The 25617-nt window shown below is 40.4% G+C and overlaps 1 protein-coding gene across 7 annotated transcripts in view; it reads left to right on the top strand.

Moving 5' to 3' along the window:
* Positions 1 to 25617, top strand: part of patj (PATJ crumbs cell polarity complex component) — an 84037-nt gene that overhangs the window by 45716 nt on the left and 12704 nt on the right. For 6 of the 7 annotated variants that reach the window (XM_057326415.1, XM_057326417.1, XM_057326416.1 and 3 more), the window contains 6 exons: positions 19614 to 19810; positions 21577 to 21668; positions 24121 to 24190; positions 24276 to 24377; positions 24817 to 24897; positions 25416 to 25484. In XM_057326415.1, the coding sequence (XP_057182398.1) occupies positions 19614 to 19810; positions 21577 to 21668; positions 24121 to 24190; positions 24276 to 24377; positions 24817 to 24897; positions 25416 to 25484 (611 nt within the window). The remainder of the gene's footprint in view (positions 1 to 19613; positions 19811 to 21576; positions 21669 to 24120; positions 24191 to 24275; positions 24378 to 24816; positions 24898 to 25415; positions 25485 to 25617) is intronic. The other variant, XM_057326414.1, reaches the window with a different exon arrangement.

Here is a 25617-nt window from a genome sequence, read left to right as displayed (position 1 = left end):
AACATTACCACAATAATTAGCACCACAGACTTGTACAAGAACTATAAAACAAAAAATTCTTAAACTGCGTTATCTTGCATCCCTAATATCTTATACAACTATGGTGGCAATCGCAAGAACCGAGTCTTAGCATTCCTCCGCATTTCATCTTCTCTCCTCTGGTTTTCCAGAAGAACGTGACAAGTTGCCGAGACACCGTCTCGATCTTCTTCAGACCGGCCTTAATTAAGAGCCGTAATGAAGCGCAGCTAATGAGAAGTAGTCTCCGCACTTGCTGCGAATGTTATTTTTCAAGAACGGAGAAAGTATCAAGTGATCAGGAAAGCCTCACTTTGTACCTTATAAGCATTTCGCCAGCCGTGTCCTCTTGACTCTCTTTTCGTGTCCATCTCTGTTTTCATCACCTTCATTATCCTTTCATCTGTTTTCTTGCATCTTCTCGGACCGGGTCGTGAGTGCGGCTGTTTTATGCTTGGCGTTGAAGGTTTGATTTTATGAGTATCAGCATTCATTAGACAGGCCTGGAAACCTTGACAGCTTTCGTACATATATTTAAACCAAATTGCTTAGCCTCAGCAGTTTTTTCTCCCTGCAAGGACAGTATATTATGAGATTACAATGCTCCAGAGCAGTTTGATGTCCTGGATGGTGGAACCTTATAGTGTGTGTTAGAGAATAGAGAGACTAGCAGCGTCTTATGATATGATATATATGTAATATTTTATTCATATTAATTATTATATTACTAATAATTATTTATATTTATTGTTAACAATCATTTTTAAAACTGCTTTTTTATTTATATTTTAGGCACACCTTTTACGATATAAGTTATATACAGTATAAAATATTTTGTGTGTGTGAGTATAATGGGCAAAATTAACAAAATAATCTATAAATTTATAAAACAAATTATTTTAACCATCGCACACTTTGGCCTCAAGCGAGACCTGTTATAAGCCCTGACAGGACGTATCAGCCATATCAAAGAAAGTTCAAATAATATCTCTGTTTCTCTTTTTCAGGCTAGTGAAGGCGACTATATGTCCAGGAATTCCCCAATAGTAATCTGTATTCTCGTCAAGAGAGCCCAGGAATAAAATATCATCAAGGATTCTTCTTTTCTCTTATTCTCTCGTTGCTTCTGTTCTTTGAGGTTCGAGATGTTATGATGGGCTGATAGGCTGCGGTGTGCAGGTCGGTCTCAGGGTAGTTGTGCGGCTTCTTGCTCGGTGATTAAGGTGTGTTGCATCAGGGTTTTTGGTGGTGTGTGGAAGCGTGTTGTGCATTAGCGTGTTGCTTTTCTCTGTCCGTTGTTTCTTGGTTGGGGCTTCTTTGGTTTTTGGTGGTTTCTGGCTGTCTTTTAGGTTCAGTTTGGACTCTTCTTAAAGGGACAGTTCACCCAAAAATGAAAATTCTGTCATCATTTATTCACCCTCATGTCATTGTAGGGTGAAATGTCCCTTTTTAATGCGTTTTTGCGTTTTTCTTGATAGTCGATCACTAATTTGTGGATGTCTACATATTCTCATTTCGATTCTTGATTCACTTATCTAACATTTTCATTCATCTTTAAGAACTGGAATTGGGTAAATTTCTTTTTGTTTTTCAATTTGTTCTATTTTTTCATTCTAATATTGAAAAAATCAATTATTTATTGCAGATTACTATTTATGTATTTATATTAGCAAAGCACTGATTGTAATAAACCAGTTTACCTCACAAGTCATTCAGTTTGGCCTTTTTATTATTCTCTGCAGAGACATTTCTTGTGCTCATTCGGGATATTCAGGTTTGAATCTGACCTGCGTCATGTTCCCTCTCCACTCTCTCCATCAGTAAACTTAATAAGCACATTTTTGAGAATTTAAATCATGGCGCTACACTTTCCCTTCAAGCTGATGTGTGAGTGACAGGACTCTTCTCGAATCTGATTTTCATTCACAGGAGCGAGAAAAAGGAAGCAAAAAGAGCCCAGCCAGAAACCTCTTAAGAGTCCATCATGAGAGTCTATTCAGGAGACTCTTTTACACTTTTAAGATACTGTCAATCAACATAGCTCATCCATCATCTAAACAAAACATGTCCAGCTAGAAATACATTATGTATAGTAAGACAAATGAATAAATGTGTAAACGTATAGTAAGACAACTGCTTCATTTTCCAAAAATAGTGTATTTATCTGTGTATGATGGTATGGGATCTTCGGAGGAGCTTTTAAACGTCATTTTAATGGAATCATAGTCAAAATATTCACATTTATTAAGCACACAAAAATTAACAGGTTTTGTTAGCAAATCAAAATTGTGATTCGGACGTCTTAAATCTTTAATGATTTTTTTACAGAAGAATTCATATTTATATATTTTTTAGGGCCGTCAAACAATTAATTGCGATTAATCACATCCAGAATAAAAGTTTGTGTTTATATAAAATATATGTCTGTGTACTCTGCATAATAATTTTGTTTTTATAAACACATACATGTATACACATTTAGGAAATATTTACATATAGTTATTTATATTTACCATTTATATTTATTAAATATTTACCAGTATTTTAAAATTATATATAAATATTTATTAATTTTTATGTTTAATATTTTTCTGAAATATATGCGTTTGTGTATTTAATACAAAATTAAACAGCACACAGACTAATTATTATGCAAACACAAACTTTTATTCTGGATGCGATTAATCGCGATTAATCGTTTGACGGCGCTTATATTTTTATACACAAAAATATGACATTTTGGAACCATTGTGTTTTTTTCTGCTCCAAAAAACAACACATTTTTCTGGTAGTCAACATTAAAGAAACACACGTTCACACCGCTGCCCTGAGAGCTGACGATTATTTGCTTCCTCTTCAACTTCTCAGCGAAAGAACCGCCAGCAAATACCGCTCCGACAATCCGAAAAGACATTATTGTGTCCGCGCAGTCTTTGTCTAATAGATCAAGTGCCTTCCTTAATAGCGGGACAGAAAGAGATGTGTTGAGACGCCCGGGGCGGAAGAAAGCATTCTTCAATCCATCAGCGCTGGCTGGGAGCCGGCCCTCGTTTATCTGGAGCGGGACATACTGATCCAGGACCAGAGATTGGGCCATAATTATCACCGGCTTTTTCCTAATGTCAGAGTTATGAGCCTGCTCCGCTCGACCATTAATAACGGAGACACGCTCACGTATGCACGCCCTCTTCAGAGTGCCGCCCAACTCTGCACAGCTGCCAGCGCTGTGAATACACACCCTGACAGCTCTGGCCCCGTCCCAGTTACCTCATGCTAAATCTTCAGCGCATCATGGAAATGGTCCACTTGCGTAATGGGGGGAGAAGGTGACTTCTCTGTCGTTTGCGGACCATGTTGTGTAGCGATTAACAGACACAGTGCAGTGGTGTTCATGTAGAAAGTAAAGGGTTCGAATCTGATTGGCAACGTGCCCTGAGTTTATCGTTCCATCCCTACTTTTTAATATTGCAATTATATAAAAGTAGAAGTCACTATTTTATGTCTGTTTTCGCCAGATATTTTTTGTTTTGTTTTTGTCTGATGCTTTTTATCCTTTTTTTACTGTGAAGAAACAGCAAACACTCTTGGTCTTGATCTCTCCATTGTTGTGTATTTGTGTATTTAGGACACTTTCCTCCGCAAGGGTGCGTCTAGGTCAGTATTAGTGTTTTGCAGTTTTCAAAGAGCTGTATGGTGCCGTCCCAGTTTCTTCAGCTTTCGTCTTAATTCATATACACTCACCTGGAAAAAAAAACCCAACAAATCTCTCTCTCTCTCTCTCTCTCTCTCTCTCTCTCTCTCTCTCTCGCTCTCGCTCTCGCTCTCGCTTTCGCTCGCTCTTTCTCTCTCTCTCTCTCTCTCTCTCTCTCTCTCTCTTTCTGTCTTTTTTTTTCTCTTTTTTTTTCTCTTTCTTTCTCTCTCTCTCTCTTTGTCTGTCTGTCTATGTCTATGTCTCTCTCTGTCTCTCTCTCTGTCTCTTTCTCTCTCTCTCAAGACTCACCGGTTAACCATTAGTAAGCTAAACAGTCTGGCATTGATCTGATTTGAAAGCTGAGCATTGTTATCTTGATTTTGAAAGGTAGCGTACTGACTTGGCAGATGCTCTCTTACAGGGACAGCAAACCTAAAAATAAGAATTCTGTCGTCATTCTCATCCTCGTGTCATTTCAAAACCAAAGACTTCTCGTGGTATTTTTTCTGTGTATGTTGTTTTGTGGAACATGAGGAGTAATATCGAAGCAGTTTTTCCTCGATTGCAATGAAAGTGAATGGGGACCGAGATTGTCAGATTCTGCTCCATGTGTATTAATTTTGTGTAATGCGTGAGTAAGTGTGTTTAGCCATTAAAGGGTTACTCCACCCAAAAAAGAAAATTACGTCATAAATGACTCACCCCCCCAACCACAAGTTGTTCTAAACATGTATACATTTCTTTAAGTTGAACCCAAAGAAAGATATTTGGAAGAATGTTAGCAACTAAGATTTTTGAGGCACCGCAGTATAGGAAAAAATTAAATGGTCGCCAAAGGTGCTCGAGAAATGATTTGCTAAATTCTTCGAAATATCCTATCTTGCGTTCAACAGAACAAAGAAATGCATACAGGTTTGGAACAACTTAAGAGTGCGTAAATGATGACAGAATGTTCATTTTTAGGTGGACTATCCCTTTAACAGACAAGACAAGTTTCACAGAAAAAAGAAGGTCCGTTTGGAATAGCATGGGGACTTAAAACTTGCCTTTGGAGAAACCGCTTTTTTTCAGGCGCACAATGGTTGTGCTTCATGAAACAAACAACATTTTGCTCTCAAAGCAAAGGAACACTTAAGTGAGTGCACTACGCAGTCTGTATTCTCTATTTTCACAGCCCGTTTGATGACGCCGCTTTGTTCTTTTCGCTGGTGCTTAAAATAAATTCCATGCACAACATAAAACAGCTCCTGGTGAGTTGATTGTCCTTGCGTAAAGAACATTGTTCTCAGCCCCTCGGTGTCCTAATTTAGAGACGATTGCTTCTGTGCTCCTCAAAATACAAATTGAGGGACGGAACGGCTGGCTCTCCCTCACGGAACATGAAATTCCCCGTCTGGTTGAAAGCGAAGTAATCACAGAATGAAACTTCCCTGTGACGTCTTTACAAAGCATCATTGTGTGTCTTTGCTCGAGTCATCGACAGAGGTCACATTGGCGTTTACAGTAAGTGCGTTTTCACTCCGATCTTTTTTGAAGATGGAGCTTCACGCACTGATGAGTGAACCTTCTCCGTGATGAATCAAGCACCCTCGTTCAGCTAAACGCCCGCTGGTTTGTGTCTCACCATCCCATTATGGCTCAATCCTCATCTGTCCGTTTAATTGACTTGTTTACCCCTCCCATCTCGCCTGCTATCGTTTCACAGAGGATAAATCTTCAATCACAGATCCGTTACCACTTCTTGCTCGGGTCTCAGACAAATGTGATCTTTAATCTTTGTGATCGCCTTCTCGCCCGAATGGTGTCAAAGACATCATTACGGTCCCAGCGTGGTTTAACAATTACCGACACCTACCATCCATCAACAAGATACAACCTGCAAAGTCCAAGCTATTTGTAATCATGACTGAGGTTCCGATACAGACGGCCCTCTGGCGTATACGTGTTCGATTCTGGAGAAATTTGTCTGTTTGACAAAAAAAGCTTCAGAACGTCCCAGCTCATTCCTTGCGAGGTGCAGATTTGTGCGCTCGGTTGTTCGGAGCTGCGCTTCAGTGCAGGTGTAATGGACTTGAAAACAGAGGGGCTCCTTTGTGATTGGTTAATCGGACCGTTTCCTCCCACATGCCCGGCTAATTGTAGTATGGGACTGAAAGCGAATGAAATCTGCTCTCACCAATGAAGAACTTTCCAGAAAAGCTTTGCATTAGGAAATCCGTATGGAAATGTTGGGTAAAAATCGAAATCTATCAAGCGCACCAAAACCGGTCTGTCATTCTTTTCCGGTGCGTTGCCCCGGAGAGAGCGAGAGCTACGCGTATTAGACACGCTAGAGCAGAGCGACGCCGCTTTCCACTCTGAAGTCGAATTGGCAATTCGCGAGTCTTATTTCACAACAAATTGTTCTGTGCTGACTCAAGCCTCTGGCTATTCACATGTGGAAGAGCGTAATAACAGCAGCACTCTGCGTGCGTGCGTGTGTGTGTTGTAAGACAGAAGCATTACAAAACACGTGGATTGATGAGGGAAGCTTTGATCAATATACCATTATGTCTGTAAAACACAAGGGGACAGAGGATCGACCCCTAGTTTTGCAGAATTAAAGGGACAGTTCGCAGAAAAAATTGAGTTTATTCATGACTCTTCTGTGGAACGCAAACGAAGATATTTTGAGAAATGTCTCTGTGTTTTTTTTTGTCCATACAAGGGAAGTCAATGGGGGCCAATGTTGTTGGGTTACCAACATTCTTCAAAATCTCTTCTTTTGTGTTCTGCTTCTTTTGTGTTCTGCAGAAGAAAGAAAGTCATACGGGTTTGGAATGACGTGAGGGCGAGTCAATGATGACAGAATTTTCATTTTGGGGTGAACTGTCCCTTTAAATGCTACATGTGGAGATGGTAAAATGCTACTGACAGGAAACTGAAACGGCTTTATTTGTATATACAGAGAAGGCTGAAAGAGAAATTTGCGAGGGAGGGGTAGGGATGCCGAGCTGTGTGTGTGTGTGTGTGTGTGGAGCGAGATCAGTTACGCACACACCGAGCACAGCGCTGCTCTCTCACTGCTTGCTGCGTTCAGATCGAGCGCCCACGCTGGCTCGCACAACACCATGACTTCTCACCTCTGGTTGGACCGGCTAACAGTAGCGCTCCGCTGACACCAACACACACACACACACGCAGAGGGACGTACTGTATGGATACCGTAAGATCTGGTGTGCAGCCAGTGTAAAGGATGGACCATGGTGTCAGGTCAGTGTTTGTTTTGTCCTGCGCTGGAATCGCCGGTGGTGTGTGTGGTTGTGTTTAACCTTGTGCATGCACCCGTGTGTGTGTGTTTGTTCATGGTCACTGAAGCACAGCGGTGTATTCAGGGTTTAAGCCGGGGGGTGATGCAGAAACTGGATGGTTCGGACTCTTTCTGCTGTGTTTGTCGCACACACGCATGGCTGTGTGAAAAGTAGCTCTGCAGTTTTACAAAGCAAAAACCTTGAGCGGAGGAGACTGTATCTCGTCCCGTGCATGTCTATTTCTGAGTGCCTGCCCTTTTTGCTTGTCTCTCTGTCTGTGTGTCTTAGTGCCCGTCTCTCTTTTTCTGCATGGCTGTCTCTCCCTCAGCCTGTCTCTTTCTCAGTGCCTGTCTCTCTCCATCTGTGTATGTACACTTTCTCAATGCCTGTCTCTCTCTACTTATATCTCCGTTGGTGCCTTCCTCTCTCCCCCTCAGCCTGTCCCTTTCTCAATGCCTGTCTCTCTTCTTTTGCATGTATGTCTCTCTCTTTCAGTCTGTTTCCTTCTCAGTGCCTGTCTCTCTTTCACCGCCTGTCTCTCCATCTGTTTACGTTCACTTTCTTAGTGCCTGTCTCTCTCTCTACCTATATGTCCATCTGTGCCCACCCTTCTCACCCTTCTGTGCCCACCCTTCTCTGCCTGTCTCTTTCTCAGTCTCTCTCTCTCTCTCTCTGTCTGCCTGTCTCTCTCCCTCGCCCTGTCTGTTGCTCAGTTCCTGTCTTTATTCCCACTACCTATGTGTCCATCTGTGCCTCCCTGTCTCTCCATCCTTGCCTGCCTGTCTCTCTCCCTTTGCTTGTCTCTATTCCTCTGCCTGTCTCTTCATTGGTGCCTCCCTGTCTCTCTTCCTTGGCCTGTCTCTCTATATGTGCCTGCCCCTTCTGTCTGTCTCCTCCTCAGTGCCTGTCTATCTTCCTCTGCCTGTCTCTCTCTCTTGGCCTGTCCTTCTCTCTATATACCTGTCTGTTTCAGCTCTGTGTGTCTCCCTGTACCTGTCTGTCTCTTTGTATCTGTCTGTCTCTCTTTTCATAACTGTTAACCGTTATCTTTAAATCTCTCTCTCTCTCGCTCTCGCTCTCTCTTTCTCTCTCTCTCTCTCCACTGTCCTCTACATTTCATAAATCCATGTATAGTATTGGCGCAGACTAGCCACCTTGAGCTAAGATTTTCTCTCTTTTACTCATTCTCCAAACCCTTTTCTTTTTGGCTCAAAGTACTATCATGCATTCAGCATTGCTCTTGACAACTGTGTCTTACTGCATTCACATGCAAGTGTCATTTTGAAATATGAGTGCACCATGATTGAGATATTGTCCCTCTCTCTCTTTCGCTACACTATCTCTCTTTCGCTACACTATCTCTCTCTCATTAAACTCGATGGTCTGAGCGTATCAAACCCACAGCACACATTAAAAGCAAGCCCCTGTGTGTGTGTGTATATGCTTAAACGGCTCATCATTTCAAACCGCAAATGTAATCCCCAGCGTGTGACAAGTTGAAGATCAATTGCGTCTGAGTCCTGCATCAGCGACACGCCGGGCTCACTGCAACCTTTTAAAGTCTCTCAGCTCACCCCGCAGCCAAGCCATTAGCTGCATCCACTCCAGCTTTCGTCAGAAGCTCAGTCTGACCCGCGCCAAAGATATTAATATTAACAAGTTCCGCCTCTGCTTTTTCATTGAATGGTGGCTCAATATGGCCGCTTTAGCGAAGGAAGTCCCGCCTCCAAGTAAAACGAGCCAATCGTCAATCAATAAAGACTGACGATTCTCTGGGGCGGGGCTCTCGTAAGGTGCTTGCCAGCCTGTGCGCAGGCGCAGTGGATGAGGCGACATGGAAAAAGGTGATTTTTAGTCATAAATTTATGATACAGTTCATCGGAAATCAATTGCTGTTTAGTTGTGATTTGCCAGCGACTTTTGAAATATATGCCTTCCCCCATTCAAGTAGATTAGACTGTGGACTTGCTATGACGTAAATAGCTGACCAGAGGCGTTGCAAACATGGCCGCAGAGTTCCGTAAACGGACTTTGCCGGGGCGTACCGAGACTCTGAGACTAGACTGGCGCAGGGGGTGCCGGCATCCACAGCGCTTTAATAAAGACACAGTGTGATATTGTCTAATTGAACGTGTCGTCGTTAAGCTCGATGGTTTGAGCGTAAGTGTTATGTAAATCATCAGACGTACGCTTTAGCAGAAGTGTCAGATGGGGCGGCAGTTATTAGTGTCAGGCTTGTTTGGGGGTAATGATAAATATAGAAATGACTGTATGTTAATATTTGAGTGAGTGTTGCACAATGTTTGCTTACACTTTCAGAAACGTAAACAAAAGATGTCTAAAATCAGTCATTATTTGCTGTTTATGTTTGTCACTGCAAACCCGTTTGACCTTCTTTAGTGAATCACAAGGTGAACGTCATTATACTGTACAGTATAATGAAAGCGAGCTGAAAAGTGTCACACAAAAGTGTCATAACTGTAGACCGTATTACTTTATATAGTCTTAAAAAGGATTCAGTAGTTTTCTCATCAATCATTTAAATGGCGTGACCTGCATAATGCGTAAAAAAAACTGTTGGCACTGGTTTGTTATTTAGCAGGAGTAAGTGGACAGGTGTGTGTGTGTGTGTGTACAGTTGTGTATGCGCTGATCTGACTGCTAATATGAACACTGCAGTGATGGCGCATCACACTGGTTAAAAGACAGATCGTGTGTGCGTGTGAACAAATGAGGCTGCAGAAATACACTGCAGTGCTCGTGCACACACACACGCACACACACACACACACACACACACACACACTGTGAGCACTGACAGATGAAAACGCTGCATTTATGAAAGTGCTTTTTAGGTGTGTGTGTTGAAGTACCAAACTCTCTCTCCCACTCTCACTCTCTCTTTTACAGTTTTAATGTATCACAATTATTGGTACTTTTCAGTACACTTGAGTTGGTACAAATAAAAAAGCTTTCCTGTGGCTCAGTGGTTAGTGCATTGCACTAGCAATGCCAAGGTCATGGGTTCAATCCCAGGGGGTTGCACATAGTCAGAAACAAATGTAAAGTATAATGCAATGTAAGTCACTTTGGATAAAAGCATCTGCCAAATGCGTAAATGTAAATAAAATATATAGCCGTGGAAAAAATTAAGAGACCATTTCACAATTATTTTCTGTTTTTCTAAATTTACGTTTCATTGGTATGCGTTTAGGTAAAATGATCATTTTTGTTTCATTCTGTGAACTAATAATATTTCTCCCAAATTTCCAATAAAAGTATTGTTTCTATTTGCATTTATTTGCAGAAAATAAAAACTGGAGAAACAGGCCGAGATAACATAAAAGATGCTCTGTATTTTTCAGACCTCAAATACGGCAAAGAAACCAAGTTCATAATCACTTTTAAGCAATGCAACAGTCATTTTTGCACACGTATTTAAGAAAAGTAAAAAAGAAATTTTGAATGTGATAACCTCGATTTTCATGTGTCTTGTCATGCTGTCAGTCTTTCACATTGCTGTTGGATGACTTTGTCAGTTTCGAGGTTTGATTTTGTTGAAACTCAGACACTGGACTGGAATGGCCACAATACATGTAGAAATGCTGATTAAATTAACATTTATGCTCTCTTCATATTTTCCACGGCTGTACATACTGTAGAATGAGACCGCTTAGTTTAAAGCATCTGTTAAATGTTTTAAGTAAATGTTGGACTTATGCTGACCAGTTTCAGATGTAAAAGTGGTAAGTGAAACATCGAAGCTCTGGACCGGCTGATAAAGGGGATGGGAAGTTTAGTCTGCTGGTGAGGTTGGCAAGTAATCCATTGGAGCTTGATGATTAGTGCTTGTTTAGAAGACAATGAAGGATAATCATGCAAAAAGAAACGATGTAATAATTGTTGACACACTAGATGTTCAAATGTGTGCAGACGATTGTTTGAGAAAGCTGGAAACATCTCTGTGCCTCAGTGTCTCTCTGGCGGGCTTTAGGGAAAACACGGTTTTACTGCAAAGATGTGAAAGTTGTTATCGTTTATCATCCTCGGTGGATATTTTACAATTCGTAATGTGTCATTTGTTTTTCTATGTGGTTAGTTTTACTATTAAGGTCATTTTGAAGGAGAAACGTGGCATAAATCCCAAAAGAAATCACCACATTACATGCACATCCCAGCAGTGGTGTAAAGTATTGGAGTAAATGTACTTAGTTACTTTACTTAAGTATCTTTTTGGCTACTTTGTAGTTGTACTGAGTATTAAAGATATTAGCAACTTTTACTCTCTACTTAACTACATTTTTGAACAAGTATATGTACTCTTTACTCCACTACATTTGTAATGACTAATGCAATTACACATTACATTTTGCATGACACCTATCTTATAATTAATATTGCCATTTACAGGGCAATGAAGGTACTACAATCTTGTGGATTTTGCTCTAACTTACAAAAACTTGTCAACATGGCTTCTTTATATGAATATGAGTGCAGTATCAGGTAGATGTCAATCGCTGGCGGTTTACACACGGTTAGCCCTTACCCGCTATTTCTACAGTAATATATTGGCAACACTGTTGCCAGCTAGTTACTGTAGGTCACACATCTACAAAAGCTCTTATTTTTAAAACTAACTCTTCCTAAATGTGCTCTAAACATGTTTGCTCAAAATTTGACCATGTGGTGGGACTATTGCCATGAAGTGATGTAAACCAGTAAAAAGAATGTATAGTATTTCAATTTTCAAAAGTGCTCTCACACTATATAGACAAAATATTAACCTATAGAATGAGTCGGACACAGAGAAATGAACAATCCACATATGAATCTCAACAATGGTGACAATCAACTGAACAGCTTCATGCTGCAATGCATGCTGGGTACATAGTACAAAACTCATTCATGATTGTTTGTCACCATTGATGAGGTTTGTATGTCAAGTGTCTAACTGTGTCTCAATTGCAAAGAAAGATTTTCTGACAGAGATCTTTCCATTATAACATGTAATCACTTTACCAAACATATCTTAATAAATCTTTAATGCTATATTATTATTATTTAATGATTGAATTCTTTCAGATGTATCTTCAGTTACTAAGCAAACATAAAGTTGCGGTTCCTGTAAAGTCCCTTTCAGTGTTATTGTATAAGTGTACATTTTAAAGCTACAAGAAAGTCAAAGAGTCCAACCAAAGCAAACACTGATCGCCATAATGGTGACTTAAAACATAATTGAACCACTATGAACTAGAGTTAAATCTCAATAAGATCTTACACAGATGACAGAAATAAAGTGAAAGTGGTGTCTGTAATATGTGAAGATGTTATTGATGTTTGTGTTTAATTCTCCTCTGGTGAAATCTTGACAGATTTATTGTGTTCATCTGTTATTTACACTTGTTCATCTAAGACTGTGTGACTTAAGTGCGTTAATAGATTCTTTAATAATGTATCTTCAAACAGCCATTGCAGTAGTTTACTGTAAAACACCTACAGTAACTAGCTGGCAACAGTGTTGCCAATATATTACTGTAGAAATGGCAGGTAAGGGCTAACAGTGTATGTGAAATGAGGACATGACTGCAGCTGGCGATGAGGCCCAAACCAGCATGTCCAGTGCAAAAAGGCTTTGACTTTTTAATTCTACTTAACATTATTTTATTTATCTGTTATATTGAAGAGACCTTTTTGAAGGAGTTTGGTTTACTTATGAGCACTTGAGCTTAAATGAGACTTAGGGTGTTTGTAATGACGTAGGTTATGGTGTCGACCATGATTTGTTGCAATTTTGAGGTGTTCAGTCTTATTATGATTTAAGAAAATAAATGAGATTGCTCTCCTCACAAATCAACTGTTTTTCACTGACGTGTCTCTTAAGTGTTGAGGACTAGTGCTTCTTTGAGCCTACATTCAGTTGAGTAAAATACTCAAGTACTGTTAAAATCAGATACTCGGAGACTTTTACTGAAGTCGTTTTGGAATTGGTGACTTGTAACTTGTAATGGAGTAATTTTCACTGCAAGGTATCTGTACTTTTACTTAAGTATGGTTTTCAGGTACTCTTTACACCTCTGCATCCCAGTAACATTTGTGTTTTCACAGATGCTCGCGAGCACGTGTGTGGGCACCAAGCTCATCCCCCGTCACCCGGGGACGGGCTATCAGATTATCCCCACCTCCCTCCAGCCGAATTCAATTTGAGAGACAAATATTGAATTATCTCAAGCCGCACCTGCACATCCCTCTTGATTACAACCCTCCCTTCTGCAAAATTGATTCCGTTCGCACACATTCGCATTACCAACATCAAAGACTGATGTTCTCCGTTCCTACCTGTTTACCAGACTTATTCCAATAATTAATGACGATTATTCTTTTTGTAGAGGAAGATGTTGGAGTATTCGCGTTAAAAGGCATTGCCGCCCCTCTCGTGCCTACGTCCTTTCACGATCGCTTCCTAATTACTTTGAAGTGGCTTTGTCATTCATCTCCATTCATAATGAAAGTTTGACATAGGCCCAATGAAAGTCCCTGAGGGCTCGATCAGACAGAACGTGCTTATGTGTCACGTTTTTGGCGGAGCGCTCTGAGCACCTGAAGTTGAAAAAAATCGTGAAATATCCGGAGACTGTAATGATGGAGAAACTTGTGTTGGCTGACACGGTTAACCGAGCAAGGTCAGAGCAAGCGCCCTGTGCTTGTACTTTTTTCAAGTTTCTGATAATATGACAGATAACGGAAACTAGAGCGCTCGCGCTATAATCCTTGACTGACAGGATAGCTGTTTCGGTGGTTACCTAGCAACATAAAAAAAACCGCTGCGCTGCTCTTTTCAAAGACTCAACCAAAAGAGCAGCGCACCTCGCATTTTCGAACATCTGATCGGCCCCTTAAAGGGACAGTTCACCCAAAAATGATTTATTTACCTTCATTAGCTCTTTCTTCTGCAGAACACAAAAGAAGATATTTTGAAGAACGTTGGTAACCAAACAACATTGACCCCTGTTGACTTCCATTGTGTGGACACAAAACCACTGAGACATTTCTCAAAATATCTTCTTTTGTGCTCCGCAGAAAAAAGAGTCATACACAGGTTTCGAATGACATGAATGTGATCAAATGATACTAAAATTTGTTTAGCCAGGTGTAATGCCATCATCCCAGAACATTTCCGATTTTTCCCACCCCTCTCATCCCGTTCAGCCTTTCCCATCATCTCGAATTCTCACCGTTTTCTAATTAAACCACCAGCAGCTGGTCTGCCTCCCCTGCAGATGTGTGCGAGAGCGCCCGCTTTCGCTTCACATGTCTTTAGCTATAATAACAATGAAGTGCCAGTCACTGGGGGGTTTGTAATCCTCATCCTGGGAAATCAGAGCTTGTCAGTGCCTTGTTGGACATACCTTAGGTTCTCTTTTACCTAAATTCTTTGTCATTCGTTTGACCCACAAACACGCAAATAATACTTTCGTAAGGACTTTTTACCCAAATGAACGATGCTAGGTGGTTTGTTTACCCCTTGTGGGCTCCTCAAGGTTTTGTCCGGAGCCTCGAGAGAAATGTGAGTTTGAGCAGACGGATCGAATTAAAGGCGCCAGCCGTTAATGACGAAGGTGAGGAATGCTGTGATCTCTTAAGGCCGTGATAAAGGACTAGCCTGAGATGGATATGTGTGGATAGAGCAGCGATCCATCCCGCGGCGAGTGAGAGAGAGAGAGTTTTGCTGTCTCAGGCGAATCTGTTGAGAGAAAAAAATACAAGTTATTGATGAATGAATGATGTGTTGCGGTACTTTCCTCTCTTTCGGACAGATTGAGTTTTGCTATCAGCAAAGTGAAATTTTATTTGTCAATAAATTGCATCAATTTCTTTGTTCTGTTGAACACAAAAGAAGATATTTTGAAGAATGTAGGCAAGCAAACAGTTCTGGGGCACTTTTGACTACCAATGTCATTTTTCCCACTATGGCTGTCAATGGTGGCCAATAACTGTTTGGTTACAAGCATTCGTCCAAATATCTTTCTCTGTGTTCATCAGAACAAAGGCATTTACACAGATTTGCATCAACTAGAGGGTGATTAAATGAAGACAGAATTTTCATTTTTGGGTGAGCTGTCCCTTTTAAAGAGGTCATATAGTAGGTACTCCCTCAGATGTGAGCCAAATGCACTTTTGGGAACAGCTGTGCTATTGAACAACTGTCTGCTATTCAGTATCTGTGTAGTGGATAGTGTTGTCACGGTACCAAAATTTCAGTAGTCGGTACCAATACCAGTAAAATTTCACGGTTCTCGGTACCAATTTCGGTACCAAAGCAAAACACCTGTACATGCTAATTGAAACACAATTTTATTAATAAAGCTCATTGTTAATATAAATGTATAGAAAGCAATGCCATTTTGTATACATGAAGTATACAAGTTAATTGTTGCTGAAACTGTTGTGTGCTCACTGGGGTCTTTCATGCTGATGAACATCCTCCTCTGTCTGCTGCTGTATAAGACAAATAGAATAAACTTCAGTAAGTCAACTGACTGAACAAACATGCATATGCAATATTAAAACTTACCTCAGTTTTTATACTGCATTTACACAAGATTACTTACATTAAGGTCACTGTACATTAAAATAATAAATGCAACAGATAGATTTTTATTTAGTTTAAATGTGGTTTTTTAAACCTTATAGAGTTATCTATCCAATACATACACATTGCTAGTCATACAGTTAGTATGATAGTTTTCTAGCACATAGATTTCTGATAGGCCTATATAAAATAGGTACTGTAAACCCCATCCTGTCCTCCTATTTATTTTACCCCATTACAGTTATAAAAGCATTAAATGGTTAATAAGGACACTTGACTGGATTAGCATTGGTGCTAACAAATTAACACGCAAACTGGGACGTTTGTTTTAACGTAACCTTTAACTTTAACATATGCTACAACATTCATAATGCAAACGCGAACAGAATTTGAAACTTACCGCTTGAACTTGTTAACTTAAATCCGGATGCTTCCTCGTTTCACCACAAAACTCTGTTCGTTTTCTTCGTGATATGATTTTAATCTGAAGTATTTCTGTGCGCATCTCTTGTGGATCGGAGCCGCGCTTATCCGCTCATCACGTCTTATTGCGTCTATAAAAAGTTTCCGACTGACAACCTGTCAGACAGAGCATCAGTACCCGGTTGACCCGGTACGTCGGTGGTACCGGGTCTTATGAAAATTAGGTACCGACAACTTTTTTATTTTTAGGTACCGACTTGGACCCGAAGTACCGGTACTTTTGACAACACTAGTAGTGGAGTAAAACTGTTGAATAAAGACACGGTTTCTTTCTCATTGCTGTAGTTTATGCAGCCCGCCTGGCACAGAAAGTCTTTGAGCTTTAGCCAATTGTTGTTTGGCACTGACTTACCATTAGTAAAGATAGAGGGAGACCTGTAGTAAAGGTCGGGCGGTATAGATTTTCCCTTTTTCTAAATGATGCCATGATGTGGATGAGTCAGTCATCAGTCTGTGCCGGTGTGCGTGTTGGGTCATTCATAGTTTGTGTTTTCTGATTGGCTGTCTGATCCAAGCCAAGGGCTCCTGAACAGGGGCGTTGCTACATGGTGGCCATGGGTGGCCACGGCTGGCCACGGCTACCCCTGAATGATGGATGGCCACCTATCTGGCCACCTCTGTTGTGCGAAGCAGTTTTAAGATGTGTGTCAGAGTTTACGGAGTGCTGCGCAGATCATTTAGCGTATGCACTGAAAGTAACGCGAGAACATTACTCTCGCGTTAATATGATGTCATACGCGGACGCACTGACGCAAACAGTCTGAGCGCTATAGCTGAATAGCTGCTTACCTGGCCACCTCTAAAAAAAAGTTCTGGCTACGCCCCTGCTCCTGAACTCTGATCGACTGTCAAAGCCAATAGTTTTCTCCATCTGATTGTCTTGTCTAAGCTGAGACGGTCATTTTTTGTATGTTGACAAGGCAAAAATGGTATTTCTGTCGTACACTTTTTTTGTAGGATGAGTTTGTTTTACCCAAAACGTACCAGGAAGGGGAACTTGTAAACTTGAGGTCTGAGGATCTTATGAGGATCAGATGTCATTTTTTAATCATTTTTCAATAGTTTTTAATAGTTAAATTAAATGAGAAATAAAAGATATTGAATTTTTTTTAAATACTTTTTATTTATTATTCAAAAGTATTGATTAATATTAGGGGTGTAACGATATGCTCAGCTCACGATTCGATACGATACACGATGCTGGGTTTGCGATTGCATCACTATTTTTTTTTTTTAAATAAGAAACACTCAATGACAGATTATCCCCAAAACATTTTTTAGTTATATAATTGTATGTTTGTTATATAATTAACAACATTCCAGGTTTCATTCAACCATCTTTATGTAAACTAATAAAAACTCAAGCGATCGGTCACAGAAAATAAAACTACATTTTAACATAAAATATATTACACTTAAAAATATATTGCCATAGCTTTATGATACATATCTTAATCTTTTGGTATTGTAAAGCGTCAATATATTGTTACACCCCTAATTAATATATTTTTAATAAATATAACACAGTCCATTACATATTTTACTTTTTTTCATTAATATTTTTTATGTTTTTATTTCATTATCTTTTAATTTCCAACAAAATTACCTATATCATGATATGTATTTAAACATTTCATTATGCTGCAATGAATCTCAGTCAAAGTTCTCACAATAAGCTTTTTCTGTTCATTTTTTTATGCATTTGGCAGACGCTTTTATCCAAAGCATACATAGACATGCTTTGGATAAATATACATATACATTTGTATCCAAGTATGTGCAATCCCTGGGATCAAAACCATGACCTTGGCGTTGCTAGCACCATGCTCTAACCACTGAGCCACATGAAAGCCACAGGAATGTAAATGTTCATGTGTCCTTTTCAATGCGTTCAATGCAATTTTCTTTAAAACCCTCAAAATGCAGCACCTACTAAGAGCATCAGCAAAAACCCCTGCGAAATGTTTCCTGTTCTGCGGATGAGGTGTGAGATCGGCTTTTAATGGACTGTGGCAGTTATCAGAAACAGACAGACCTGTTTATTTGAACCTAACTCACTCCCTCTCCTCATGCCGGAGGTGCGATGTTCTCGCTCCATTCATTTACCGAAGGTTTATGTCATCCTAAAGCTTTTAATTAGGCCTCTCGTGTGGTGCTTGCGTTTCACAATGTCCCCCTAAAGAGACACAATGGCGTAAAATAGGAAATAAAAGCATGCGTATGCTGTTATAGTGCGAAAGGTTACGGATTGGCGTTCTAGATAGACGTGACACACGCTTCTGCCCAAGTGCCCTCACGTACGTGTGCTCCGAACACGTGATATTAATATCAAACATTTGGTAATGTTTGAAGAATCTAGTTGAGATGACGTGGAACGAAAAAGAGCTCAAGGGTTCTTGCATGTTCATCAACCATCTGTCAATGTCTACATTTAGTTTACATTCACAAATTATTGTTTTTAGTTATTGAAGTTTGAATTCCCCAAGAGGTTTCTCGACAACGAAGTCATTATTTGAGAAGATACGATGCGTTGTAGTTTAAGAAATGCCAGCCGGGAGATCAACACCATCTGAAAAGGTTTTGTCTCGGTTTGTTCCCTGTCATCCGGAGACTTTCACCATCGGGCTCCTTTGATAGCTCAAAAACATCCTACAAGTCTTTTTCGGGGACGGGAGTTCAGAAGAACCCTCAAAACCTCTTCATCCATTGAAGCCTTTTGAGGTTCCGAAGCAGCTGGCTGGGAAGATTCCTGGTGCTCACGAGTCAAGACGTCGCTCTCCCTTGAAGTCTTGCTCTGCCAGATTTCAATAACAGCCTTATAATACAGACTTTTGAAGGATGAAGTTGCCTTCAGAGAAAGTGAGAGGGATGAAGTCATTCCCCTTTTAAAAAAGCAGCTTTTGCATGAAATGCAACATAATGTTGACAGCTGCCTGACTAGAAGCCATTTTTGTCCAGACAAAAACTGATTAAATTGTGCACTACTAAGGGTTCTTGACCAATTTTGGATTCGTACAGTTTATATTTCATCGCCATGTTCAAAATGATCCCCCTTTTTCGAAATGACCCCCCCTTTTTCGAAATGATCCCCTTTTTTTAAATGATCCCCCTTGTGAGCCACGGTCAACCGCATACATTATTGTAATAGGGAGGAAAGCATAGATTCAGATTAGTGTAAATGGATTCCGACTAGCTTTAAATTAAAAAGCATGCAACCTTATCATCGCACATACATTGATGCAAATAACACGCAATTACCCGATATCCTAAACGGCCCCGTCGAGGTACCGAGGACGAAATAAACGCGGCCGTTCTTGAAATGAGATACGGCCCTATATTGTGTTTGCTCCCTGGAGCCCCGGACACGGCTTTTTAGATTACATGTCAATACTGTTTACTGTGCACGGCTCGATGTACAAGCACTCATGTAAACAATACCTTTATCATTGTACTTGTCCTCTCGGAACATAATAGCTTTTGTTTTGACTCTTATTTTATGTATAACGATGCACGCCGCCTCTCTCTCTGTGCTTGCATTTAGAAGTGATCAGGCAGAGGTACGCAGAACTACCAGGTGAGCTGCTGATCGTGGAGCTGGAGAAAGATCGCAACGGTTTGGGACTCAGCCTGGCCGGAAACAGGGATCGGTCATGCATGAGCATTTTCGTGGTGGGGATCCCAGCCGGGGGTCCGGCCGGACGGGACGGACGCATCAGAGTGGGCGACGAGCTGTTGGAGGTAAAAACACACGCTAGTCGGTTTGCATAGTTGAAAGTTAAGGTGACCTTGAAGGAGCCGGTATGCAGTAGATTTGTGACAAATGTATGGTTTGGGGTCACCCTGTGAATTCCTTATGGGTCTGTGTTAGAAGGGTCTGGGAAACTCTCTCTCTTTCTGTGCTTTATTTTTTCTCTCTCTGGGTAATAGCCTTCTCTTGTTGAGCCCCTTGTAATCCTGGGGGAGATGAGTGGCTTCCATCAGTGTCAACCTCATTTAGTTCTATGGCTCTTCTGTTTTTTGCTCTCTCTCACTCTCTCTCTCTCTCTCTCTCTCTCTCTCTCTCTCTCTCTCTCATCCAACCTTCACCTGATCTACTGAGACCATCACAACCTTAAAAAACACATTGCTTTAAGTCACATCGGTTTATTTAAAACTTTTTGCTTTTGTACTCTTGAAACTTGTCATCTCTTGTATGATAAATCGCTTGTGATGTTCCTCATTTGTAAGTCGCACCGGATGAAAGCACCCGCTTAATGACTAAATGTAAATGTGTACACGAGTAGCGCTCCTGCGCGGCCGTTTTTCCTCAAACAGTCAGATGAATTTCAAATGAAGCCACCTGCTCTGAGATTCATTATCTCTCTGTGTCTCTTGCTCATTACTGTTTCTCTTAAAGCTTGCTCGCCGGTTACGGTTACACAAACCGTAATGCGTTGCATAATGTATTAATAGAAATCCAACACAGTCACACAACTGTGTTATTCCTTAATTTACATTTTAAATAGCATCTAATGACATCTAATTTGTTTTGTGTATAACTTAGTTATGGGCAATTTATACTGAAAATATTACGATATCCTGTTTTCTTTTTAAATTCACTTAAAATGTCATACTTTTCATTCTTAAAGGTACAGCGTATGAAATTTAGCAGCATCTAGTGGTGAGATTGCGAATTGCAACTAATGGCTTACTCCAACACTACGGTGGCTGCCACAGGACTAACATGTTGTCACGTTTTCGCTTCTTTGCCGAAGGAGATAACGTATTTACGAAACACGTTCTGTAGAGCAGTTTGTCCGTTTGGGGCTACTGTTGAAACAACATGCCGAATTCCATGCAAGGGGACCCGCGATGTATGTAATAGAAATAGCTCATTCTAAGATAATAAAAACATAACGCTTCATTATGTAAGTTATTTTTACACTTCTAAAGACGTATATTATATTGCATTTCTGTCAATAGATCCTCCAAAAAATGACACATTGAACCTTTAAATACATTTTCAGTAACTACAAAATTAATTTCAACTATTTCAATTTCCAAGCAGTGTGCTTTTTTAATTTTTCTTCTTTAGTTTTTCCTCTCCCAATTGCCTGTTAATTTAACAATTTGTCTGACATGTCCTAATGCTGTTTTGTTGTGGAATTTGAGGTGCAGAGCCCTGGTCTCTGACCTTCATCTAATATCTATCTCCATTAAACCCAACACACTGCGGCATTAGTCACAATCCACTAGTGCTTCCCAGCTAATGACTCTGTCATGGGTGATCGGAGACACAATTCAACCTGTCACGAATGCGTGTACACGCTTAGCTCCTGTTTGGTGGAGCCGCTTAACACACCTGCTTGTTTCCTCAAATCCCTACGCTTCAGACGACTTCAAGCGATAAATACTCTGTCTTGCATACTCGGACTTTTGTATAATATGCCTACATTACTAATATTACATTTGACTTGTTCCTTGCGTTTGTCCTGTGCTAACAGCATTTCTTTTCGGCCCTCCAGATAAACAACCAGGTGCTGTACGGCAGAAGCCACCAGAATGCGTCGGCCATAATAAAAAGCGCAGCGACAAAGGTGAAACTCGTGCTGGTCAGGTAAGAGACCTCACAGATGAACCCGTGAGATCCGCCCGACTTTTCTCACACACTGCCATCTGTTTCTCTATTATCATGATTGTCATTTCAGTTTTGCGTATGAATTCTTTGCTTTAGTACATTTTTACTGGAAGACGGGCGAAGGTGAAGATTAATCCAGTTTTGAGTTTTGCGTTACTCACGATGTGAGATACAACGTGTTAGACGTATGACATGAGCAGTGCAATTAAGATCACTTTAATTTGGAGTATACGAAGACAGTTATTTTGATAACCTTGTAAAATAATGCTTCATAGCCAGCTCTGCCAAGTCTAGGGAGGCACTGCCCCCCCAGATTTTTCTCGGCCCCTCCAAAAATATCCTTCTGACAAATAATTAACAATTAAATACTTATTATTAAATACTTACAAAATATGATTTGTATTATCTAATAAATAATGATTTGTCAATTTAATCACAGAAAATTTTAACAATTTGTCATGCAATGAACTATGCCCAACCAGAATATATGACCAGCCTAGTACTGGGCTTGATAGCTAGTGCATTGACTTTTAGACAATTTATTTGTAGAAACTCAAGTTCTTTTCGCAGTTACTCAAGCCAGCTCTCCATCGTGCCAGAAAGTGACAAATGGATTGTGTTTTTCCATCATTAAATGACCAGACTCTTTGATCAAGCAGAAAACCCAAGGCACCATGGGTAATTAGGATCATAAAGCATTCTGATGGAGACGTTGAGAGTCTGTGTAGTATAAGCAGTCCAAATCTGTTCCAATAGTTTAATTACATTTTCACATCCGTATGCAAACACAAGCGGTTGAATGCATTTGAAATCATTGTAGAATAGCATTTAATAACTCCAAGATGGCAGATGGTGACATTTTGTGTTTCAGATGTTATTGCTTTCGTAAGTTTGAAGAGAGTTTTCCAAGCGTAAATTCAGGTGCGCAGTGCAGATTTTTGTGTATTTGTAAACGTCTAACAGAAATCAATAACAAGACGAACAAGAACGTTGCATTTAGCTAAATACATGTTGCCATTTTAAACCAGTAATTATGTCATGACAAAAGATCTTAATGTAGTAGCTTTTACAGTATAAAGCAGAGGATTATGGGAATATTTACTCTTATTGTTCATTCAATCATAAAGATCGTGTTTTCATACGAGTATTTGTTAGCTTAACCTTTATTCGACTCTTAATGTTGTGTGACTGACAAGTTTGCCTGATAACGGTTGTGTAAAGATGCACATATCTCGCCGTCATCTACAGTTAATTACCAGAATTCCCAGGAACGTGACTGCTCGATTTGCATCTATCAACATATGTTGACGTGCTATTAAATATTAAGAGACTTGATGGATGTGCGTAATACGTCGCCATTAGTCTCGCCTGTGGAGTCGCAGAATTCAGCATCATTTTTGTTATAGACGGAAAGCGAGTCCTTGGAAATGATTTGTGTCGTGTCAAAGGTCTTTTGTTAGCGGATGACGGAGTCACGTGGAAAAGGGCTCGGGGCACGTTGCCACGGTTACGTAATCGGGCGGCGGTCAGGAAGGAAATGCGTCCACCTGTGACGTGAATGGCAATGTGGATTTTGGAGGTGAATCCGCTTTCCGTGACCCTGGTTAGTCAAATTTGTATTTCGGATTGGATTTCGATCCTGCGGCCTCATTCGGATAGGTTATTGGGAGAATGATAATTTCATAAATTCCAATCGGCGTCCGCGACCTTACCTTGACAAAAGCGCATTAACGTTAAATGGGAAAAGGTCACTTAGCGTAGCAGGGACAATAAGGCCAAGGTGAAAGGAAGAAGGGCCGTCGAGAGAGATATTGCTTGCTATTACCTCTCGAAAGGACGTCTCGAAGCATATCTCAATTCAGATTCATCTGCCCCATCAGTCCTTATCGATTTGAGAGAAGACCATCTGAATCAAGAGCCGTGTGGGAACATGAGGAGCAGGGAGGTTGAAGAACGAAATTGGCATCTTCGACAAGACTGCATTGCTCGTTTTTTTTTTCAAGTTTCTTTACCTTCACATAGTTTTATTGCTCTCACTTTTAGGGTTGCCAAAACAAATCTCTAGGATCTAGTTTCAAGACAACATATTTTGTTTAGTAACATTTACGTGTCCCCTCCAGACCTCACAATCGATTGTGTCACGCCGTCTTTACCCAAGACATGTTTCCCAGTTGCTCTTTTAAGCCACTTTAATTCGTTTAACCTGACGCACGTCTCTTTTGTTTCCGGAATAAACCGATTCTAAAGGAGCCCGGTCTCTCACATCGTAGTTGTTTGTTTTCGACAGTATTGTCTTGTTGTAGTTTCCTGTCATATTGTTCAATGTAATAAGAAAAAAATAGTCATTCTCGTACTTAAGATTTTGTGCATTTACGACATGTAATTTTTGCTACGAACATACTCCTTATATTTCTTTTCTCTCTCTTAATAGAAATGAAGATGCTCTCAGTCGAATGGCTGTCCCGCCCTTCCCCACCCAGCCGTCCTCTCTGTACCCCGAGGTCGGTACATTTTGTGTGTGGTTCATACGTTAGATATGTGAAAATCGGAAACGTTCAACAGAACTGATTGTCAATTTTATTTCAGACGCATCTCAATACATCAGCCGTCACGCCTCCGGCAGAGAAGCCCCCTTCTCCTCTTCCCGAGAGTCTTCCTGTTAGCCCACCTGAGCCGACGCAAATCAAAGTGAGCCTCACCGGTCTCCTTTAACGACACCATTGGGCTTCTCGTGTTGTTTTTGTGTCACTTTGTGCTGTTTGGGTGCATATCAGGTACAAGCTGGTTTGAATCCCACAATAGTTGAAAGCGCAAAATAATTACTTTCTGTTATTCTTTCGTAGTGAAATGGCAACAAATATGGTACAAGAATGCACCAGGCTATTTGCATTTTCAGCTTATTGTCATTCTGATCTCATACCAGCTGTTCCTGACCTAAATGTGGATTTGTTTCAGTAAACAAACAGTGGAAGCCTCCAACTGCCTTCGGGGTGCCTGACTCTAAACACCAGCCTGTTGTCATCATCCGCACGCCCGTAGTGTAACTTTGTCCTAGATGGAGGCGGATGGTGTAGTTTTGACCTAGTTGAGGCTCTGTTTTATTCTACCTGTTTGACTTGTGATCCAGGAGCAGCCCAGCATGGTTTCCACCAAAAGCGTAACGCCTAGAGATCAGACGAACCTTAAAGAGGTAGAGACTGTCGTGAAGGTGATTAACATCTTTGTGCGTTTACAATGTTATACTAAAAAATACAATTCATAATAATTGCATTCGGCGTAGTATGGGAAGTATGCAGTAAACGGTATGCAAATGTACACAAAATTGACCAAAACATTTATGGATAAAGTTTTACTTGCCAATGCAGCTTAAAACAAATTCAATTCGCTAGTTGCACAAGAGGCGCGCCGGTGAGCTTTTGGGACGCTAGGGTCGGCATTTCCAGTCGTATTGCACTGTATGGGCAAAGGAGTATTTGGGTGTTTTTAGATAAAAGAAGAAAGTAATATATCAGCTGTATGACGGATCATCTTTACATTGCTGAGCACTACGATAAGCCAAAACTACTCGATAGTGTTATACGACCGGAAATTAAAAGCTCACCGGCACCATCTTGTGCAACTAGCCTATCGCTAATATTGTTTCCCCCATGAATATAAAACATGACTTTGTCGGTTTCATAATTGAGCTATTAAATGCTGGATGATAAGGTCTATTAATCATTTCAGAAGCTCAAGCCTACAGAGAAAGTGTTGGAGTCCACCAGCGAACAGTCACCCAGACCTCATGTGGAACAGGTGAGGGTGTTTAAAACAAAAAGTTTAATTTGCTCTGCATTAAACTTCTAAAATGTAACTTTTCATGTATAGGAACATTCAGGGAAAAGTAATGTAGGCGGGGTTTCGAATTTGATCGGACTCTGAAAAGTGG

This window comes from Triplophysa rosa, linkage group LG25 (genome assembly GCF_024868665.1).
Source record: "Triplophysa rosa linkage group LG25, Trosa_1v2, whole genome shotgun sequence".
NCBI classification, from domain to species: domain Eukaryota; kingdom Metazoa; phylum Chordata; class Actinopteri; order Cypriniformes; family Nemacheilidae; genus Triplophysa; species Triplophysa rosa.
Note: the sequence above shows the minus strand (reverse complement) of the source record. Positions and strands in the feature narration are given on the sequence as shown.